Raw genomic sequence first — 22,391 nt, forward strand, 5'->3', positions numbered from 1 at the left:
TAGAGGTAAATAACTTACATTCACCTAAGCGTAACAAAGAAATGCATGCAGCGGATATTACAAACGTGGAAAGCACAAAACACAACTTGGACGATTTATTTTAATGTCGCTTTGTCATCCAACTGTCCGGTACTGCGTTTATATATAATTTCACCAAGACTAGTCACACAAAAATACGTTAAAATGTCCAGTTGTGGTGACAAAAGCGAGAAGATTATATTTTGATCAGGGCAACAAAAGTGTCACTGGCAACAAAATGTACATTTATACAGAAAACCCGTTCTCCATTGGGCGAATTTACGTGCGAATTCACTGCTGCGGCCGCGTCGAACGACATAGCAGCAAATTAGCGGATAAATTTGCAACATGTACAGGGAGGGGGAGGGGAGTGGGGGCGAAGTCCGAAGTCGTTAGCGCACTGCTTTCCAGCGGCGGCCCTTGTTGCATAGAGGTACTGAAGCAGCCAGGCCTAAGGTTTCGCCAGTGGTTTCGCCCTCGAATCTCCCCTAACTTGTTCTGACTACTCTCCGTCGCGCTGCAGAGCGCACGCTCGCAGAACCCCCCCATGAAAGTCTGCCAGGAGGGGAACGAGCACCAAGGGAGAGTAGGTTCGCTTTCCGGACAGGATTCCTGGGGTTTTACGTATACGTAGTTGCCTTAGCTCCATACCCCCTCCCCCTTCCCTATGCCCCTACCTGTGTCATTTTGGCAAACCTCGGATGTAGCACTACGGAAGGTATCATGAATATATTAACAAAAATTTGGTTTAAATGAACGCAGAAATACTTGTCACTCCGTATGCTTCACGTTTGAAACGAGGCCGACGAATGCTCGCCGTCGATCGGGATGTTTTGTGCCGGGAAGCCATGAGTCGTAAATAATACATATTTGTAAATACATTCTGCGTTCTACGCTTCTTGCCGTGAGGCTGAAGGAATTACCACATCAGCGTGCCTTCATTTTTTGCCAGGTTTATCCTTCTTAAGTTTAGTTCGTTATCCTCGGGTGGTGATCATCAACGTCGAGTTCGACATTCTTGAATGTTGTACTACAAAGTTATTCTAGGTTGTTGTAAGAAAGTGCTCGTAACAGTTGGAGCGGATAACATTTCGGTGAATTTTAACGGCTAACCGGAGGAAAACTCGGGTTACACCTTGAACAAATGTTGGCGCGTTTAAAAAAACCGCCACAACCCAGACACAGCAGACTAGCGCATGCGCAGTGTGGCCAATCGTGGCGAACTCTCGACGTCTCATCCTCTATGTTCTGTTACGGGCTTGATTTGTGCCAGCAACGCCGCTATTCCATTCTAGTCTGCCACTTTCGTTGGGGTAGAGTGCATACATACCATAGAGTAACATAAAACTGTATGAACTTCCGTTTCGGACACGAAGCCAACGCTGGTTCTCCTCACATCGTTCCCTGGCATCTTTCACCGAATGCCTCTCTGTGCTCTACTACTTGAACGACTGGCTCGTCTGATGCATCGAGGACGAGTGCAAAGCTTCGCGTGATGTGAGCGTGCCCGTGAATGCGGTGTGCCGGGTTTGCCTGGGTGAAGGAACATCCTGGGATCTCATAAACATGTTTGGTACAGCCAGCCACGACGGCCTCCTATGCTTATCGCAGGCTCGGATGAGGACCCAGCCAAGGGGACGTCACATGAGGCCCCCAAAAGAGAGATGATGCGCCACAGGCGTGCGGGTAGACTGGAAGAAACACCAGGAGTACGCCACCACTTCTGACCTGATCACTGAGGTGTAAAAAACTTGTTTTGGCTACCAGGTTTCTGCAATTAGTTAAAAGTGACCCCGCGCAAGCTTCAGCCGACCTTTCTCTGCCAGTCATGGGACGGCGGTACACATCATCGCCTTTTCGCATGGCTCCGCGCAGGCGCGCCTGCTTGGTCTGTTTTGTGTGGTCAGTTCTCGGCTTCATTTTCGGGCTGTGGCTTCATTTCCGCTTCCTGACCTACCGCGCGGATGACGTGCCAAAACTGTCGCTCGGGCCCCTCGACAAGGGAGGCGATGCATTTCTTTTCGTGGCGGTACTGTCATCGCACAAAAACGAAGTGTTGCGTAACGCGGCGCGTGAAACGTGGGTTAAATTGGGCGCCAAAAGTAAGCAGCGCGTCGCTTACAGGTTCTTCGTGGGCTCACTGGGACTTCCGGCCCAAACTATAGCGGATCTTCTGCAGGAATCGCGCACATTTAACGACACAGTAGTGCTCGCAAACACTCCCGATTCGTATGGCCGATTGACTGAAAAGGTGTTGATGATGTTCACATGGGCGGCAGAGCACTACGACTTTCAGTACCTGCTGAAACTCGACGACGACTCCTTTGCCAGAATTGACCTCATTGCCGATGAGCTGGGGATGTTGCAACAACACAAGCCAGTACGAGAACTCTACTGGGGCTTCTTTTCCGGAAGAGCGCCAGTGTTTAAGATGGGCAAGTGGGCTGAGCCCTTCTGGTATCTTAGGGATTATTATTACCTGCCCTATGCACGTGGAGGTGGCTATGTGCTGTCATATCAGCTTGTGGTATCTATCCAGAAACATAGAACGGATCTTGAGAGGTACTTTAGTGAGGATGTCTCAGTCGGCGTTTGGCTTGCGCCGATGAACATAGAGCGGAAGCATGACAGGCGTTTTAACACCGAGTACCGTTCTCGTGGGTGCTTTAATTCGTACCTAGTCACGCACAAGCAGGACGGTTTCATGATGAACGAGATATACGGTAGTCTCGAAGAGCACGGTGTCTTGTGCGAAAGGGAAGTGCGGTCAGCGTTGTCCTACGACTACAACTGGAATGTGGCCCCGTCTAAATGCTGTGTACGGAACCTGACTGATGCAGACCTAAAACATCATTCCTTGCACCATGCTAGTAGTTCCCTGTTCCGACGGAATGGTCTGTGATACGAATTTCATGTGCACCTTCACCACATGGATTTTGTACTACTGGACTGTGAACTTAGTGTCTACGATGGTGACATTTCCAGTATTGAATGCTACAGCTCCAACTCTAGACTCGTTTTGCATACCATCGATCCGTTTGCATGGGGATCCAGGCGCTCTGTAAACTGCAAGCTCTGCAAATACTGTTGTGTCGAAACAAATTTTGGCTCGGTGACTAGCTAATTTGTGCAAAGAATTTACTTGTGCTTCACGTTTAAATGTCGTGTTCAACAGGGTTAGGACGTACACAGTTTGTCCACAAAAGTTCAAAGTGCAGCTCTGTGCATCATGTTGCTACCATTTGAGCTTCCTTGAGCTGCCATTGCTACCATTTTCTGGCAAGACATTTAGAACTGCAACTTTGTGTTAACCATGCCGAAGAGTTCAGGTAGCTGTTGGCACTAATACAAATTGCATCCTGCACTTGTACTGTGCAGCACAGTCTGTGCTATCACACATCGCTGAGTGCGAGCATTTAAAGGGACACTGGAGTGAATTAGCCAGTCTTATTTCCAGCTGCATTGTGCCATTTAAAGGGACCCTGCAACACTCTTTGAACAGTGCAAGTAAACCTGCGCGACGTTTAGATTACACTGCCAGTAATACGTGAGCCAAATATTACACGTGCACGTGAAGCGGTGAGCGCGCAAATCGCTGTGAGACGCGGCAAAACCAACCGCGCTCTCTTCAGTTCTCGTTATGCACCCCTGGCATGGCCTAAGCGACGTCATTGAGGCCATGGCTGCCCGATCGGCTGTCACTGGTAAACTTCGCGGCTAATTTCTCTTATCTCCGCCGTTGTCATTGCTGTGTACGAACCTCTTCAATGCCTGAACCTGTAGGCACAGTTTTGCCATTTCTTTTGTGTTTTGAGTGCGCGTGGAGTTTGAGTGGTGAGCTCAATACTTCCCTTTCAACGGGACCACTCGACTACAAATGTTTATTGCTTCAAAAATGCCCTACCAGCTTGAGCGCGTGCTTGCGAGCAGGCACCCATGCCTGCTTTTTTGTGGCACCAGACTGGAAATAGGCGCCTCCCTATTGCGGAGAAAAGGGGAAAACTCCTCGGCCTGTGATATATCGAAGGCTGCCGAAGAGAACGCCGCGAGCCGCCCTCCTCTCCGGGAGAGACCGCGTTGTCCGTGGTCGAGTTGAGAGGGATTGATTATGCGCGATTTCTTATCGCGCGTAGTTTCGGTGATAGTGAACGGATTTTCATAATTCTTGCAGGACGAGATTTCTTGGACAATAGACTTTTCCCCAAAATACATTCCAAGCAGTCGATGGTAACCGTTGCGGGGTACCTTTAACACATGTAATCCATTATTTGACTTAAGTGAGAGCCTAAAGACTGTTTACCTGTAATGGGCGGCAGAAAAGAGAACACCATGTATGTACCATCTGTGGAAGCCACTTCAACAACTGTGCTAACTTCGCACCGGTTTTCAATGCATTTTCATGCTATCTGAACCTCCATAAAAGTTTTCAGCTTCACCATTGTCATGGTTAACATCGGCTTTTTGATTGTTCATGTACAGGTTGTACAGATTAAACATGCTAGAAAACCGCCAGATTGAGAACTGCATGCCAGCCAGTATGTTATTGCAGCCAATGTCGTATGGTGCAAGATGAACGCCAATTTTGAACCAATTTTCTTGTTAAAAATGCGTGTAAAGCGGCCGAGAAATTAAGATCATTCTAGAGTTTAATCTTGTTAGGTAACTGATTGATTGATTGTAGGGTTTAACGCGCCGACACAACGCAGGCGATGAGGTGCGCCGTAGTGGAGGGCTCCAGATTAATTTTGACCACCTGGGGATCTTTATCGCGCGCCGAAATCTCGTACACACGGGCGTTATTGCTTTTCGCCTACATCAGAAAAGCAGCCGCCGCAGCCGGGAATCGAACCCGCGACCTCTAGCTCAGCAGCGCAACGCCTTAGCCACTGAGGTTAGGTAACTCAACATTCTTTACAGTTCACTTCAGTGTCCCTTTAAAATGTTTGTTTATGGCTGCATGTAGTCAAAAAAAAACACACGGCACCCTTTGTGACGGCCTTGCAAACAACACCGTAACATTCACACGGGTTTTGGAATGTAGGGCGACGATGCCGTAGTTACCGAAATTTTCACGGTAACCAATGTGTGGTCATTGATGACTGTTTTTATTAGGACACAATGCATGCAGGAAATGTGTGCTCAATAGCCGTTTATTGAAGGCTGGTGGGCTTAAGTGTGGTCACTGCTAATTTCGTAAAATACTGTTTTGAAGATTGTGAAATCAATGCATCTTTCTTCAGTGCCCATTCAAGGCTATAATATGTGCTGCCAGTTTTTTTTTTTTTTTTGCTGGTTAAGACAACTGTGATTGCAGGCTTTGACCTGCACTTATAACTGAACAAATTTTGTCCTTGGAGACCAGGATACAACAAATTCTGTTCTAAAACATAGTACACTTTTTTTTGCTTTCAAACTGGATATGCATACACAACTTGCCTAATGGCATTGAAAGGGACTTTTTTTTTTTTTTTTTTGAGCTGTGAACAAACTTTGTCACTACGATAAACATGGTTCCAGTAGCTACCTGGATGTGTTCCGTATGTGCTGTTCTGGTCCAATTCTGCTGTGCCACGGAGTATCTGTTGTGTTGTTAGCACTGTTGACAAACCAGTTTTTTTACCTTTGTACCACTGTAAAATGTAATATTTCAACGGTGTCTATGTACCGACATGTTTGTGGCTGTTTCTGGCTTCAATAGGGCAACTGCTTACAATCCAGTTTAACTGAACTGAAATTTTGACATTGATATGCAAGTTCATTATTGCCTTATAAATGGATCTCAATCTACTTAACCAAAAATACAACATATAGTCTAATCAGGCCAATGGCAATGACGCTTTCCTGAAAAGCATAGCATTGCCACTTCATCTACAAAGTGAATAAACAAGCCTCACTCATTATGACAAGCAGATTTGCCAACCTATTGCACAGCTCGAAACCAAACCCTCCACGTCTCTGCAATTTGTGGTGCCTTACAGCACCTCAAACCTATTCTTACCTACCGCAGAGCATAGCCTGTGGGAAAGTTGGCACGTTCAAGTGCAATCCTCACTTTTTTCAAATGGATCTTCACCCTGAAAGCGTACAACCACGATCAAAAGTTTATAAACCACAAAAGCAGCAATTTTGGGGTTATGCGTGGCATCCCATATTTTTCATTACTTCAGTAACTATACGACATCTCACATGCACGTTTGTCGGGCTGCTAACGGAAAAGAAATAAACTAAAATTTCCATTTTCTTGGTCCGTAAACTTCGATTGTTAACGGAAAAGAAATAAACTAAAATTGCCATTTTCTTGGTCCGTAAACTTCGATTGTGGCTGTACATCCAATGTGGACTGAATTTGTACCTTTCCAAGACTTCTACTTCTTCCAAGAACTTCCAACCTACTTCCAAGACTTCTTTGTTGTGCAGCATTACTCTGATGCTGTGGCTAAGTTTTGGTGTGTCCTATTAGTTTTCATGAATCTGGAAGCCACTCAGCTGACTGCTTTTATAAAACAAGGATTTCTACATGACACTGTTTCTAACTTGAAATAAATGCCATTCAGAACAAAGAAAAATGAAATCGTATGCTTGCAAAATGCTGTTTCTGACAATGTTTTGTCCCACCTATTCTTAGGGGTGCGTAAATGTTCAGAACCAAACTACATAGAGCAATCTGTGTCTGCACACTGCACGTCACCACACTCCAGTCCTTTGTGTTATATTAAGGGTCCTTGCATTACTTAGCATTCCATTACGTTTTCTTCATCATGCTATAGCTAAAATAATTCAAATAAGGTAATTTTGCATACCAATGTCTTGTTGAAAATGCTGCTCTTGACTTGTTGCACAGTTCTTAAATTACTCTCCTGCGAGTTGCCTCGTCCACCCCATCTAATTTTCAATCATTGCAAATTGTTGCCATTGTGGAGGCAACGACTTTGGGCAGCACATCCAAGTTAAAACCCGAAAGCTTTAGACTTCTGAAGCTGCGTCTGTGAAAAGCAACCAGAGCCATTGTGGGCTGCACACCAACATTCTGAGGCATTTGCACCTTTTGTGATGCACTGAATTATGTATTAAACTGTGTGTGTGCGAGTGTGTGCATGCCTGTGCAGAAAAAAAAAAAAAAATCTAGCAGAATGCAAACACCACCATCTCAAAATGAGTTCACTACCTACAAACTTTAAAGACGAATAAAATAACTTCTACTGATGACTGTGAGATCGAATAATTGGCCAAGAATTGCCATCTAGCCCTCTATCAAGTGGGCTGTGTTTGATAACACAGCAGAAAAATAGCTGAAAATTCACTGCTACTGCAAAGCATCGTTAGCATGTACCCAATCAAGCTGTAGTTAGTGGTAAATGGTTAAGTTGTATAGTGTTGAATTCAAGCATTCACCATGTTTAACCAGTTAATTCGTACCACAGTCCTGTGCAGAGTACTTTCACACACTCATACCTGCCAACCTTGAGGCTAGGATTTCGTAAAGCCCGCGGACAGCGGGGTAGGGCAGCACACATCAATTGTTTTAAGTTCAAAGGGATTACCGTTCTGTGAAAAGCGTACTAACGTTTTCACAACCATAACTGAGGACCGCCACTCTTGAAGCGTAATGAGCAACAACTCCACTGGGCAGGAGGAGCAAATTCTGACGCGTACGATTTCAAAAACACATTGTAGTAAGTACTGTGGTGGCTTCGAGCTTGCCATTGCACTGCAAAGCAACTACCACGGTCGTACCTCAGGTCATACTGCATTGGACGCGACAGCCATACAAAGAGTGACGCGAACACGGAAGTCCTAAGTGGCCCGCGAACAACGTGCTATAAACAGGCTCGCCGATGTGGTAACGAGTTCTGGATATGGATGCGTAGCCAAGGCCAAGAGGACTGTTCATTATGATAACAAGAGTACCTATTGCCCTCTCGTGCACGCGGCGCATAGTACCACAGTGTCGTTTTAACAGATTTTCCTTTTATCGAAAATTTTTTAAAATTTCAGGCAAGGTTTGTATGACTGAAAGTGGGTCAAAATTCGTACATTTTACGGAAAATTCCGAAGAGTTAGCAGGTATGCACACCCCTTGGTGCGACTTAATGTTGTACAGCCCATGCAAAACAATAATAGTTATAACTGTAGTATAACGCTAATTAAAGCTGACAGGCTGTCACGTACCAATATTTGTTTGGATTATGAAAGTAAACAGGTCTTAAGGTTAACACTGATACGAAGATCTTTACTGTCGACAAGCACGCAATGAACACACCAGACATTCGCTTGGAAACATTTACTTTTTTTTTTTTTTCCACATAAACACGCATGGAGGCTGGGCACCAACCATGCCTTTCTCCCATAGCAACAGCCTCAACATTTCCTAAGCCAGGCACAGGCATCAATTCCATCCTCTAACAAGCAGCACACCTACCTAAATACACGACACGCCCTCTAAGCGACGGGGACAGGGAACAAGAGCCAGAAACATGCACAAACTCCATTTACCTTCCGTGAAAAGAAAGAAAGCACAAAAAGGAAAAGCACATCGTTCTGGAAAGAGCTAGCTATCTCACAGCCACCTTTCCAGGCAATATCACATTTTATTTTCTTTCGAAAATAAAACTAGGAAAATAACTCCTAAACCTAGTCCTCAAGGAAAAGTGCGAGCTTAAGCACACGAGCATACCCACACTTATATATATTATAAATATTTATAACTTATGTACAAAACACTGCCACCTGTAGGAAGATGGAGCTCATGGGGCTCTTTTTTTTTTCCGTTCTTTCCTTAGCTGAACACTGGGGGAGGAGGGGGTTGGGGAGTACAGAGAGGAAGGGGAAAAAAAATGGAATGTGCAATGTAACATCTTCAGTATTCTCTAGAGGTATGCAGGAGAGCTTGGAATGACTCAGAACTGAATCCATGCGCCTTGGCTTGGAGGCTGCTGTGACAGTGTGTTGCTTGCTGGTGGTTGCCTGCATGAGCATGAGAGATTGACAGTTAGGAACGCGAACCTTCGGCAGCTCACGGAAGAAAAACTTCAGCACTTTCTTTCAAGTTTAAAGGCCAACTGCACTCAAATTTCACATCAGCCAAATTTACTTTGAACGTACAGTACGTGACACCAAACAAACTGGGACATGACTGGTAGCCCCGTGAAATGTGTTGTTAAGGGGGCCCTAAACAGGGTTCCAACGGTTACGATTTTACGTGCGCAATCGTTGGAGTACTATTCAAAGAACGTCCTGCCGCAAAAAATGATTTAAAAGCGTGCAGTATTAGCTGAGTTATCGTTCATTAAAAAGGACCTGCAATAAGGCCTGGCGCCTTTACTCTTTCACCGCGCCTCCAAAGCACTGTGGAAGCAGTGACATCACCGACCAGGCGCAAGACCACCTAGAGAAACAGGGTTGGTTAGAGATGCGGGCCGCCATTGGCTCCGCTCAGTGGTACGTCATGCTTCTTTTTTTAGCAGACTACGGCCAAGCTCCGCCTACTACATCCACTGCCGCTCAGCAGGGCCGGTCAGTGGTCGGCTTGCATTGAACTGCTCCTCGCGCCGAGCGTTTGAAGGCCAGCTAGTGGGCTTCCAAACACAACATGTTCGCTCACGACAATAATTCAAGATTGCCACCGACGACTTTAGTGGCCCGCTAGCGTTTCTGCATGCGGCGCTGTCGCGGTGAACTGGTCCCACTGAGGTAGGAGAAAAGGCTTAGCATTGCCGCAGTTATCCAGACACCGCTTTGCGAGGCCGCGCCAACGACGATCTCCCACGCAATCTTTCACTGCACTATCACCCCCTTTCACACATTTATAAACTGATTTTCAGCAATAGTCCCGCTCGGGCGGGTGGTGACAAGTTTAAGCTGCTGCGGTGTATGCCGTATCGTGCATACACTGCATAGTGGGCTCCTTGTCAACCAAGCAGGCGGATGCTTGCCGCGGTCGCGCGTGTAGCGGGCGTTTTTGCCCACAGAGACACTCCGTGTTTTTCAGCGTTATTCATACCTTGTAAACGACGCGCTATATCTACAAACTCAGCTAAGCTTGTGTAGCGGATGGTGAGGATCGACATTCGTTCATGCCACCGGTGCAGGACGAATACGCCGTGCCGCCGGTGCAGGAGCGCCGCGTGCAACCGCGTTTCTCCCAGAGCCGGGCATGCTGATTGGCTACAGCATTTAATGGGGGCCACCAATAGCGCAGCCGTACCGTCCAGTGCTTCGTGCATCACAGGCTGCGTCACAAGCAGTCTGACGCACATCAGAGCGCAACAGTGTGGCGGCGAGGAAGCGGTAGCTGAGCAAGGAAAGAAAGAAAGGATCTTTGTAGCGTGCTTGTGCGGCCCCTGCTTTATGCAGAGGTGTAATATTTGGTATACGTTGTCGTGAAGGGGTATTCTAGCGATTGCGCAATTGAAATGGCAACCTTCAGAAGCCTATTTAGGGCCCCTTTAATTAGTTAGAAATGTATAAAATAGCTCTGTCGCAGGTGATGCTGCACCTGCCAGCGGATTGCGCAAACAGCCATGGAGAGGAAGTGAAAGTAAGGCTGGCCCTGCGCTTTTCCCTACAGCCAGCCAGGAGAACCGGCCGAGCTCCGCTGGGTGCACTTCTCCTAGGGCTGAGGCGAGGGCGATGCGTTGCGCGCAGGAATGTTCTGGCCAGCCGGCGGTGTGTGGCTGCTCGCACAATGGCCGCACAATGCTATTAAGACTCCCCAGAATTTGTTCCCGTGTCTACGCACTTTAACTCCAAAAATGGCAGAAAGATGCCTGGAGTAAGCAACACAAACTTGAGTTGCTTTGGTTTTACACAAAGTAGGCGCACCACCACAGCTTTATGCAAGGCCACCACTAAAAGCTGCCACTAGTGTCTACAAGCAAAACAACAAAAGTGCACGGGAAGAAACGGCGACAAGTCAAGACAAGCCACGCGGGTGGCCGCCCTCACCCCGTGGCAGCAGGAGCAACCGGAGCACTGGCAAAGTCGCCCCAGGGGTCGACCGAGGCGGCGGCTGCTGCCGATGCCGCTGGCACTGCGCTGCCCACCAGGCCATCGCCCGACAGGGGGGGCGGCACCTCCTTCGGGGGGCTCAGGTCCAGCAGGTTGGCCACTCCCCCTCCTCCCACTGGAGCAGGCTGCTGGGGGGCAGGCGAGGGTGTTGAGGAGGCGGAGGAGTGGCCGTTGCCAGCGCCCTCGGCAGCCGCCTGCGATGTGGCAGGGCTGGAAGGGGGCGGCCGCAGGCCACTGTTGGACAGCTGCGAGGAGCAGGAGGCCGGTGGGGGCAGTTTCACCCCTCCCGGAGGGGGCGGCAGCAGGCCCAGCCCTCCCCCACTGCTGCTGGAAGACCTCGGCTTGCTCTTGCTCGAACCAGACTTCTGCGGGAGACAGGAGAGAAGGGGGCTCTGTACAGTCAGCCTGTTGTACTCTCTGGAGCACTGTGGGTACTCCAGAGCCAACAGGCACATGGCCAACACTTACTCCAATGTTCATGTTGATCTTGATGGTCTGGCCCTCCTTGAAGCTGAGGTCCAGCTGCGGGTGGCTGGGATCGCTGCCGCCCTTCTCCAGCTCCTCGCTCTTCTCGAGCCACCTGGGTCGAGGAGCAAGGTTGCCGCCGTACCTTAGTCGCGACATGCTTTCGGTAACACATACACAAAAGTACCTAGTTTTGTGGAGCAAAATGGGACTAAACGGCAGTGTTTAAAGGGACCCTGAAGCCCTTATTTTCGGGCGAACCCCCCAGGGGAACACCCCTACCCTGCACTGTTTTCTCCTAGCCAGACATTGATATTGATAAAGATTTCTTTGCAGCACACATACATAACTGCAAAAGGCTTACGAAGAAGGCTAAAATGAACAGCTCTGGGAAAAGAGATGCGAGTTCCCCTTTAGCGTTAGTAGCAAACTTGAGAACTCAGAAGGAGACTGCCCACACTAGGATTTCAAAAAGTTGGGAACTGTGTAGCCATGTGCTACATCCACTTGCAAGGGCATTTGCAGTGGCTAAGAAATGTGGTGTTGCATCATGTAGCGACACCCTCATGGGCATTTCAGCACTATTTCAAATGTCCTGACTCCGGTGAACAAAAATTTCAATTTGCGTCCTTTTTTCAAGTTTGCTCATTGCTGTCTTACAATGTCACAATGTTATGTGAAATCAGAACTCTGTAAACAAAACTTCTTTTCATGCTTTTGTGCCATGTAACTTTTTCTGGGCAACACAGTTTTGCACTTGAGCCGTCAGTAATCTCAGAGAACTTGTGCATGATGGTCGAGATCACCTACTTGAAGTGGTCCTGCAGGGCAACGTTCAGATCGAAGGAATCGCCCCGGTCGGCAAACCCAATGCCAATGAAAGCTGCCCGGCCTGCAGAGAGGAATGGCATCCAAATGTCAGTGGCAACAAACAGATAGGCAGCGTGAATTCACAGTGGGGAGCTATTGCTCGTTCTTTTCAAGCCCTTAGTTGCTTTAAAATAATCTTAAATCAGCAGCCTTTTATTGCAAGCAACCTTCTGTCCAAACTTGTGCAAGTGAAGTGGTGCGGCATTGCATATTGGCTTCTTGTTAAAATAAAATTACACTTGCGAACGTGAGGTGAGCCATTATATTGCAAAAAACAATGCATGGCAAAGCACTGTGCTTTTCATGTCGACACAGCCACTGTAAATTTTTTTTTTAATACCATAAGCTATCTTTCTTACTCATTCATTTTTGGTTTCTGATTATATTGTTTCTTTAGCATAATAAGACAAGGTGTGCGTCACTAAACAAACATTTATTTGAAGCAAAATAAAAAAAAATGAGTGTAATACACCAAATAAGAAATGCTTAGCAGATTAACACAAACATGAAAGGCGTTAAGTGGAAGAAAGAAGCAATGTTGTCAGAGGGCCTCAATCCTTGCAAGTCTGCTGTCCTGTAGAACCGATGAAGAAATGGTATTACACACAAGGCTACGCTGTCCCCAACATTTTATTTGCAACTGATGTGTTGTTTTAATTATTACTCCAAAACACGTAGGAGCCAGATGTCAGTTACACATCAGCTCCACTAGAAGAAAATGAGAGCTTCGAACCTGCCCAGTTCTTTCTTTTAGTTAGCATACCTTGTAGGAACTGCTCTTTACAGCGCAGCTAGCGAAAAGAAAAGAAAAAAAGTAAGATGCACGAACTGTAGAACGAATACGTTCTTCTGCGATCTCCATGTTGCTGGTGTTGCTTTCTAACAAGGACCAAGTATTCATGTACATTCAATATTTGATCGCCAAGCAACTTGTGCACCTGCAGTATTTATTTTTTGCAAGTGAATGCTTGATGAGCCAAGCTTGTTTTCTCGCAACCACCGATATAGCTCAAGTACTGAAGAAGACCGACGTAAGACGTACACTAATCAGTTACAGAAAGAAAAAACTGCGCAAATGGACGGGACGGATGAAGAAGGACAACAAGACAGGCGCAGTCTTGTTGTCCTGTCTTGTCTTGTTGCCCTTCATCCGTACCGTCCATTTGCGCAGTTTTTTTGCCTGTAACTATGCAACAACAACTAGCCCAACAACATGCTTTACTAAACGTACACTAATCCCACTCTAAGTACGTAAGCAGTGGAGACAAAGTACAGATTAGAGTGCACCCCTTAGGGCTGAGTCATTTAGCATAGCACTTAATAAGGAACTCTTCCGTAACGTAATTACAATGTCGTGCAAATACCAGAGTCATCCTGCAGCCTGATGACGAAGTAGCGGCTTGAATCCACCACGGCTTCAACTGCAATGCCTGGGTACTTGTCGATGGGGCACTTGGCAAACAGTTCACCTGAAATTGAGGTGGCAGCTGCGTCACACGGTTGCCGACACCCCTGAAAGCTACAGCGTAGAGTGACGCTATCAGTTGCTGGCGACCAGCTAGCAGCTACGTCGTGAGCACAGCTCTCATAATGCACACTCGTGTTTCAGGAGTTTCTTTTAACTCAAGAAAAAAAAAAAAGAAAGGATCACTTGGCTATGTAATCTGATGCTTGATGCACTGAATTACACATTGGATTTGAACATAGTGGATTGACCCCATAAGAGGCAATGGGAGGGAACAAGCTACTTTTGGCTCGATTACTGGTGTAAAGGTAATATAACGAGGAGAGAACAGTGACAAACAAACACGACCACTGAAGTCCAAGTGAAGTTTTTTAACGCCTTGGGCAGTAACATATTCCTGCTACAAGGCACTCACTGCACCCAAAATATCAACTGAAATTAAAAAAAAAATATGAAAGGAAAAGCAAAAAACAAGAGAAAACGATCACCCAGATTTATGCTTTTGGTGCACGTAAGTGATTTGTTCACCCCAGTGATGATACAGACTGTGTTCACACAAATGTGGGCTTCCTGTACTCAGTTGCCCACCCCTCTTTGCCACTCCAAGCCTGCAATTGCTGCTTAATGGCTTGCATGAGCAACTGGCCAATCAGGTCCTGCCTCTTTTCTTTTTTTTTTTCGTGACCCACCGCAGTTCGCTGCGCCTGCCTGTTTCTAATCACAACACTGCAACTTCGAAGTTGTAATGCCACCACGCAAAGTCTTGCAGACCGTATTTTCACGCATATAACACACCCCACCAGTTGAAAAATCTTGAGGGTAAGGTAAGGTAGGGGTGTGGGTAATACAGGAATGCTGCCTTGCAGTGCTGCTTCACTTCAATGCTGTAATGCATGCGTCATCACAGTGCGTCACTGCATTGTTTCCCTTGTTCTATCGGAGCCGGCCTATTGTCACAAGCAAAAAGAAAGTGAAGTGTTGCTAATCACTCTTTGACACGAAGTTATCTCATCTTTATCACAAGGTCAGAAGCTGCCGCACAACAGCAAGCATGTCAAAAAGGACTAGATAACAAGTGCTGCCCCTGACAACAAAGGAGAAAGGGAGCTCTTTACAACTTAGCAGCTATCTACAAGTATCCAGCTCGGCAGCAGTGCCTTGCCCTAGAGAAATGTAATTTTGGCTGCCACTGAAATTGTTTCTTTGGTGCCATTTGCATTCTCACTAATTTACCTAAAGTTTCTCACATTTCTCGTACAGCACTATTACCCCCCCCCACAAATCTTTCAATATCCTCAAGCTTATGCAAAAGGCATTTTACAGTGATAATCCACCAAATTTGCCTCTCCCCTAAATCCTTTCAGTGATTGTACTTTCAATGCACATAAGAGCACAAACGTTTTTACGATAGGCAATGAAAGTAACAAATCACTGCAATTCTGTTGCACCTTTCCCTTTTCCTTGGGATGCTTGATTTGATTGATTGATTGATTGTAGGGTTTAACGCGCCGACGCAACGCAGGCGATGAGGCGCGCCGTAGTGGAGGGCTCCGGATTAATTTTGACCACCTGGGGATCTTTATCGTGCGCCGAAATCTCGCACACACGGGCGTTTTTGCTTTTCGCCTCCATCAGAAAAGCGGCCGCCGCGGCCGGGAATTGAACCCGCGACCTCGTGCTCAGTTCCTTGGGATGCTACCTCTTTGCATCCATTACATGTCGAAATATTTTCAGCCACTGAGGTATCAGCATTTGCAGTTAGCTTGCGGACTACTATTAGGTGATTTGCGACCCAAAGCTCCTAGTCCTAAGATATTTACATGTTTGATGGCGTTACCAAGGCAAGGTTGTATTTAGGCCACCCTTTGCAGAGATTAGAATGTCTTTAATAGTAAGTTAGAACTGGTTTTCTATTGTAAGATCCGTATTTTTAGCATGTGTTTGATATGCTAAATATAAACGCAAAGTCTACCAAGAAACGGGAATGTCTTCACTATAACAACTAATTGGTTAACGACCATCTGGAACATGGTAATGTTTTGCAAATCTTGATTCTAACAGTCGCATGTACCATGCACACAACCAGAAAGCTGTTTGTGTGTCGAGGAATACACAAAATGTTTGCATTCCCGTCTACTAGTGAAAAATCTTGTGTCACTGCCCAAGGAGGTCACCGACAAATAAATGCATAAACTAGTTAATAAACACATCTTGAATTTGTTGGTGCATATTTCAGCCCAATTATGTGTTCCTGGAACTCAGAGAGAGTGCACTCACACTGGCTGTATTTTGGAAATATATTAGGCCATGTTGTTCTACCAATGCTAGCAGTTCATCATGCAGCAATATTTACTGCATCTATACAAGAATTCTCCTCACAAAATGTTTACCACAGCATTCAGGAAACCAACAGCACCATTTAAATTTTCTATGAATAAGGGATCGTTGATCTTTAAAAGCTTTATGTTCATAACCACGGGTAGCACTTGTTTTTTTTGTCAAACCGTCAGATAACTACCTGGAAAGGCCAGTCCAGCCTGTCTCTTCACTTGAAACAATTTCAGCTCCTGTGGCTCGCTTGTACCACCCTTCATTATGTCCAGATTTGCACAAAGAGCTTTCTAGGGCTGAACTGCTTATTCCCTCCACACTGTTTATTTCTAAGAAAAATTGGCACTTTCCACTGAACAAATCCGAGCTCAAGTAAACTTGTAAACTTTTCTTGTTGAAGCAATGTTTGCCGTTTTTGTCCCTTTAAAGCTATGCAGCATAGGCATAAAGTTTAGGAAAAAAAAAAAAAAAAGGGCAAATGTGAGTGCTCAGATGGTTGAACCCAACTAGCCACCAGCAAACGTTACAAGCTTTCACATTATCCCTGCACTGCATTGCTCTTATGCTTTTATCCAAACCACAAATGCATTACTAAAATGATCACATAGAAAAACTAAAACTTTTCTTCAATTTTTAAGAGAATTAGCCTCTGGTAACTCACTCAGCTTTACTCCAGACAAAAAAGACATTTTTTTAACAACAAACAAAGCAAGATATATTTAAAAAAAAATTGAACATTTCATGCTCAGGTGAGTGACATTATATAGACCAGTGACATCATACGGACCAACACTAAAGACATACTTATCAGTGCGTTAACTACACATAAGCATTCAAGTGATATCACCAAATGGAATTACTAGACGTCCCACTACAATCACCCAGTCATGTCTTTTGGTGGTGGCTTAGTTTGGCGACTGCCAAACTAAGCCACCACCAAAAGCCACCACCAAACTGCACAAACAAGATCCTGTGGTGTCAGAGAAATCGCCAGAGTGTGGCTGGGGAGTCACCACTGCTTCATATGTTTTCTTTAATTGAAGTTTGCTTAAAAAACCGCCACTAATGATGCCAAGTCAAAGCAGTCTTTTGAATGAACCAAACTTGCATTTTGTCTTCATATATCCTTTATCATATTTAATTGAAGTTTGCTTAAAAAACCGCCACTAATGATGCCAAGTCAAAGCAGTCTTTTGAATGAACCAAACTTGCATTTTGTCTTCATATATCCTTTATCATATATCATATACCCTGGTAAGTGCAATAAGAAATCGTTTTTTAAGCACCGCTTGGAACTAATTCTACAGCTCATTAAACTTTGGTGTTTGAAACGGGCATTTGAAATGGTTCCTTGTCACTGTTGCCATGAGCTGTAAAATTAGTTCCAAGCGGTGCATCAAAACCAAATATTTTATAGCACTCACAGGGATCATATTATTAGAAAATATAGAGATTACAGTTTTATGACTAACACTGTTTTGTCCATTGTTCCTCCAAAAATGACTGATTATCTCTAATTATCTCCATAACTAATTGAATGAAAAAGGGCACAAATGGCTGACTTGCTTCTTGTTTCAACAGAAAGATCACGTTTCAAACGTGTTTCGGTAGCTGTTTGGTGGCAAATGATGCATGGTCAAATTGGAAATAAATAATTCAGCTGGTACTCCTCTCTTGTTTCTGTTTCATTTTCCTCTAACACAGCCTAACAGAAGGTGTAGAGACTACTTGCACGATTCCCCAGCGTAGGAACTCACACAGCCAGAAAGGTAGTTTTGCTGACTGAACCAGTAACCTCAGAGTTTTGCCATTGGCTTCTGCATACAGACACAGACATTCGAAAGAAGTAGTAGCTCCCATGCTCACTCGCCATTTCTGACTGCACTTGTTTGGCTATGCAAAAACCCTGCATTCAAACAAGCCAACTTTACCACCAGTTGTGGTAACGGAACCTGATGATGATATTTTAAACACAATAGCTTGCATACATTCACTTCAAATTTTCTTGTACCTGCCTCAACGTTTCTTAAAAAAAAAAAAAAAGCCTAGACAAGCTGCACCATTCCCTTTTCACAATTTATGCTTGGCGACGTCACAAATTGCAAGTTCAGTGTACCGCAAGTGTACCGTGAGCGCTACCTTTGCATTCAGGACACTGTCATCAACCGATAGAAGTCAACTTTTTTCTGCACTTTAGTGCCCCTTTAAACAAATACTTTACAACAGCTTCATTGAATGCGTAAAATTACTTGGTTATCTCTCCCTTATTCACCCTAAACTTGAATATGCCTGCACTGTATGGGATCCATTCACTGATTCCAACATTAAAATACCCGAAAGGATTCAAAAGAAAACCGTCAGATTTATTTACTCATTTTTTTTTGTTCGATTCACCTCTGACCTTATGCAAGCCAGCAATATTCCAACCCTTCAACTATGCAGGAAAAAATTCTGCCTGGATTTTCTCGTGCAACTTGTTAACAACCAATTAAACATTGACATCACACCACATCTATTCCATTTAATGACTCGACAAACGCGTCATCACCACTCTCATTCCCTCACACCTTATTTCGGAATTGATACATTTAAACTCTCTCTTCCCTCCCACAATAGCTAAATGGAATTCCCTTACAGAGCCCATGTATCATTACCAGTGATGTCTGTTGTTTTGTTTCACTGTTCATGTTCGCATTGTATTCCTTGCTTTGATTACTATGTAAATACCCCCCCTCCCCCTGCATGAACCTTCAATGGTCTGCAATATGTAAAAAATAAAAATAAAAAATACTGCAGAAACACAGCCTTAAAAACAATATAAAGGAAATGTTCCCCTGCCCCTCCCCAAGCCCCAGATGCTTTTATTTTAAGCATATTCTCATCCCTGTTAGCAAAAGGCAACTTATCCCAGCTGGTCGAACAGCAGTCAATCAAATGTTTCACAGCGAAATACAGAGCGAGTGCTCAAAAAAGTGCCCACCTGACACCTTGTCCTCCAGCTTCATTATGCATTCTTTGCCCTTCGTGACCAGCCTCATTCGCCCCTTCCATTCAGGGGCATCGAGCTTCCAGTCAGCGGCTCTGCATACAAGGAGATGCAACTCCTAAGCACCAACATCTGGTACTTCCACCATCAGCGATACGAGCGCTCAGGGTTGCAACCATTTGGCATGTCCCCAACAAACTTGGAGGGGCACTACTGGCGGTGTAACATTTTTGTTTTAAACTGAAAGATGACACCTTTCATATCTCTTCCAGCGTTTTCTTGACGACGAATGGTGATATGTTTGGTTAGAAACAAACGGCATTTCTGCCTCCCATTCTCATACAACTTTTTTGGAATGCAAATGAGCGTGCCACAAAGCGCGCCGTCTTTTATGGAGCTGGCAGACCACCAAGCAAACTATAGGCCATTGGCTAATACGCCAACAGGGACCTGCACAATGCCTGCCACCTAGAAGGGCACGTTGGAGATACCTGAACTGGTCAACAGAAAAGCTGCCGCGGCGGCCGCTTTTCTGATGGAGGGGAAAAGCAAAAACGCCCGTGTGTTCGAGATTTCGGCGCACGTTAAAGATCCCCAGGTGGTCAAAATTAATCCGGAGCCCTCCACTACGGCGCGCCTCATCGCCTGCGTTGCGTCGGCGCGTTAAACCCCACAATCAATCAATCAACAGAAAAGCTGACTATCAGCTTAGTGCCGCAGTCATTTGTGCTATTAATCTGACTTTTACATTTTTTGTCATACTATGTGCATGCTGTTGCCATAGTTGCAGAAATGAAGTCCCACCAATGTTAAAAACAGAACAAAGATTCGTGACTGCTTTTTCTACTAGCAATACCACGCACGTGAAAAAAAATGGAATCTTCAGAATTTTTTTTTTTTGTGCCAGCTATGTGCTGTCTGTAGTTTGCCGCAGTCATTTGTGCTATTAATCTGACTTTTACATTTTTTGTCATACTATGTGCATGCTGTTGCCATAGTTGCAGAAATGAAGTCCCACCAATGTTAAAAACAGAACAAAGATTCGTGACTGCTTTTTCTACTAGCAATACCACGCACGTGAAAAAAAATGGAATCTTCAGAATTTTTTTTTTTTTGTGCCAGCTATGTGCTGTCTGTAGTTCGTTCCCACGATCAAAGAATTCAACGAGTGCAATGGCACTACAAGAGTACACTATCTCATTCATTTACACAAATCACTTGACCGCACTTGTGTACAAAGGCAAAACATTGGACCAAAATAAAAACTACAACGTGGCTAGCCACTTGTGGGAGTGAGGCACCTTATTCAGTATTTCGCAGCTGAAAGTTCTTTTAGCAAACACATGTTTGGTAAAAGTTGTCAGATAAAAAAAAAAAAAGACGTAAGTGAAATAATTAGATTTCACTTACGTGTCACTTAAATATATATAAAAACGCTTAAACAAGCTCTGCCAGTCCCATTTCACCATTCACATTTTGGGGTCACAAATTTTAGGGCAGAGAAGTGTGCTGGCTGCGATACTTGCCTCCCTCATTCTGCCATTTTATTAGTTATTAGGAAACAGCTACTACAGTACGTGGTATATTTGTTTTCGTGGCAGTGTAATCTACCTATGCCAACTTTCTTCAAACATCACTGTAGATTAAATTGAATGTTTTCAGCTGTACTAGGAGCTGCATCTATTTTAAATGGGTGCTCTCATCTTTTTTTCTCCCAGGCCAAGTAAATTGTGTACGTCTGATAACAACGAACAACACGTGAAAACGTGGTTGATGGACAGCAGGCACATCCTAGGCTTCTTGCAAATGATTAGCTCAGGTAATTGTGACCCGTGGGCAATGTTGGGAGGCAGGGTACACATTTTTCTTGCATATGCAACAGGTGGAACTGGGCAAACAAGCATAACAGTTGGTACCATTTTTACAATTTTACGTTTGCGTCCATTTCGAGGGCAACGCAAAAGCACAACGACCGCGCGAAAAAAGAAAAAGAAAAACACTTCCTTTTCCAGCGGATGACGGTCCCGGCAGCAATGTCCGCTTTGTGTTCTAGCCCAAGCGCGGACGATAAAAGCGTAGACAAGACAGCCGATCTGTGAACACAACTTGGACCTTTTTGTTCTCAATTAAAAACGGTCAATTAACTGCCACCCCGTACTGCGGGTGAACGAATCAAATAAGTAGACTATTTAAGTAGGTTATTCTTTAGCGAAGCTACGTTGTAATTCGGCTTTTTAAGTTATAAGGGATGCGTTTTGTACGGTTCCTTCACAAAACAGGTTAACCTTCACATGGTTTAAATCAGAATACGAGCGCCCTGCTGCTTCTGTGCTGTCCCCTCCTCCACTTTCACCGACGATAACGAACGCTGAGCGAAGTACGGAGCATCGGAACTCCCGGAACACTACAAATGTAGTCTTCCATTGAGCAATACAGCGAGCATAAACATATAACAACGGCGCGGCCTCGGCAATAACGCCGGAGGGTGGTACCACTGCGGCAACTGAGTAGCACAAGCGTCCGGTGGGCGGATCGCGAATGTCCGCATGCTACTGGGCTGTGTCGGGCTTTTGTTCGCGAACCGTTTTAACTGCGGCGCGATTATGAGCGAGGCGAAACAAGTACGCTGCCAAAAGAAACAAACGAGCAACCGACAAACAACATTAGCCGGGACAAGGAAATACGTGCTCAAGGATTTCTCCGCTGTAAAAGAGTGCGCGAACGACATACAAGCAGATCCGACGTAATGTAGGCGGCAGTCTGCTGCGTCGGCTGCCAGCGGCATTTCGCACCCATGCAGGGTTGATTCATTTAAAACCTCGACAGTCTTGTGAGCTGCGTAAGAACTTCAAAGAAAGAAGAATGATTCCTGGCGATGTGATCAGAACCGCAAACGCAAAACATCTGCACACGCAAGAGAAAAAGACAGCACCCCCACGAGCTCGTCGCTGCTGGCATGTAAAACGCGCTCAGTGCCCGCAAAACCTTTTGCAGCATTTTACCCGAGCGCTCTGGATGTGGGACTCACCTATAGCCTCTATTCGTTGTCCTCGGAGGAATTTTGTAGACGAATATTTCGTTTTTAACGAGTAAAATGCTCTCGTAGTCTTCCATACTGTCAACGATGGCAGTGACTCCTGGCGAGAAGATCGGCGCAGCTTGTCTTGGCTCGGCTCAGTAAACTAAACCAGCTCCATAAGGTTAATTTTGTTTTGACGTTTTTTCTTCTTTACAGATGCGGGAAATTTG

General features: G+C 45.3%; 2 protein-coding genes across 2 annotated transcripts; one reads left to right on the forward strand and one right to left on the reverse strand.

The window, feature by feature from the left end:
* The first annotated feature begins 1,222 nt into the window (after nt 1-1,222).
* Nucleotides 1,223-7,220, forward strand: LOC144144871 (beta-1,3-galactosyltransferase 6-like). Its single transcript, XM_077676359.1, has one exon. It carries the CDS (start codon nt 1,847-1,849, stop codon nt 2,918-2,920), a length of 1,074 nt encoding a protein of 357 aa, XP_077532485.1. The 5' UTR covers nt 1,223-1,846; the 3' UTR covers nt 2,921-7,220.
* Nucleotides 7,221-8,284: 1,064 nt separating this feature from the next.
* On the reverse strand, nt 8,285-22,328 carry LOC144144872 (NECAP-like protein CG9132). The gene is made up of 7 exons (XM_077676361.1): nt 22,171-22,328; nt 19,137-19,237; nt 13,725-13,829; nt 12,301-12,382; nt 11,494-11,605; nt 10,963-11,390; nt 8,285-8,982 (listed from the first exon to the last, which is right to left on the reverse strand). Exons 1-7 carry the CDS (start codon nt 22,254-22,256, stop codon nt 8,916-8,918), a joined length of 981 nt encoding a protein of 326 aa, XP_077532487.1. The 5' UTR covers nt 22,257-22,328; the 3' UTR covers nt 8,285-8,915.
* Between the last annotated feature and the right edge of the window lie 63 nt (nt 22,329-22,391).

This window comes from Haemaphysalis longicornis, unplaced genomic scaffold (assembly GCF_048455015.1).
Source record: "Haemaphysalis longicornis isolate Haplotype H1 unplaced genomic scaffold, Haemaphysalis longicornis Haplotype H1 scaffold_7, whole genome shotgun sequence".
NCBI lineage: Eukaryota > Metazoa > Arthropoda > Arachnida > Ixodida > Ixodidae > Haemaphysalis > Haemaphysalis longicornis.

Excerpts from the sequence above, each read along its gene's own strand:
- LOC144144871 (XM_077676359.1), top strand. The coding sequence starts at position 1,847 with ATGGGACGGCGGTACACATCATCGCCTTTTCGCATGGCTCCGCGCAGG.
- LOC144144872 (XM_077676361.1), bottom strand. The coding sequence starts at position 22,256 with ATGGAAGACTACGAGAGCATTTTACTCGTTAAAAACGAAATATTCGTC. Across the intron at positions 19,238-22,170 it reads ACAACGAATAGAGGCTATAG|AGCCGCTGACTGGAAGCTCG; the intron begins GTGAGTCCCACA and ends CCTTGTATGCAG. Across the intron at positions 12,383-13,724 it reads CAGGCTGCAGGATGACTCTG|GCCGGGCAGCTTTCATTGGC; the intron begins GTATTTGCACGA and ends TCCTCTCTGCAG.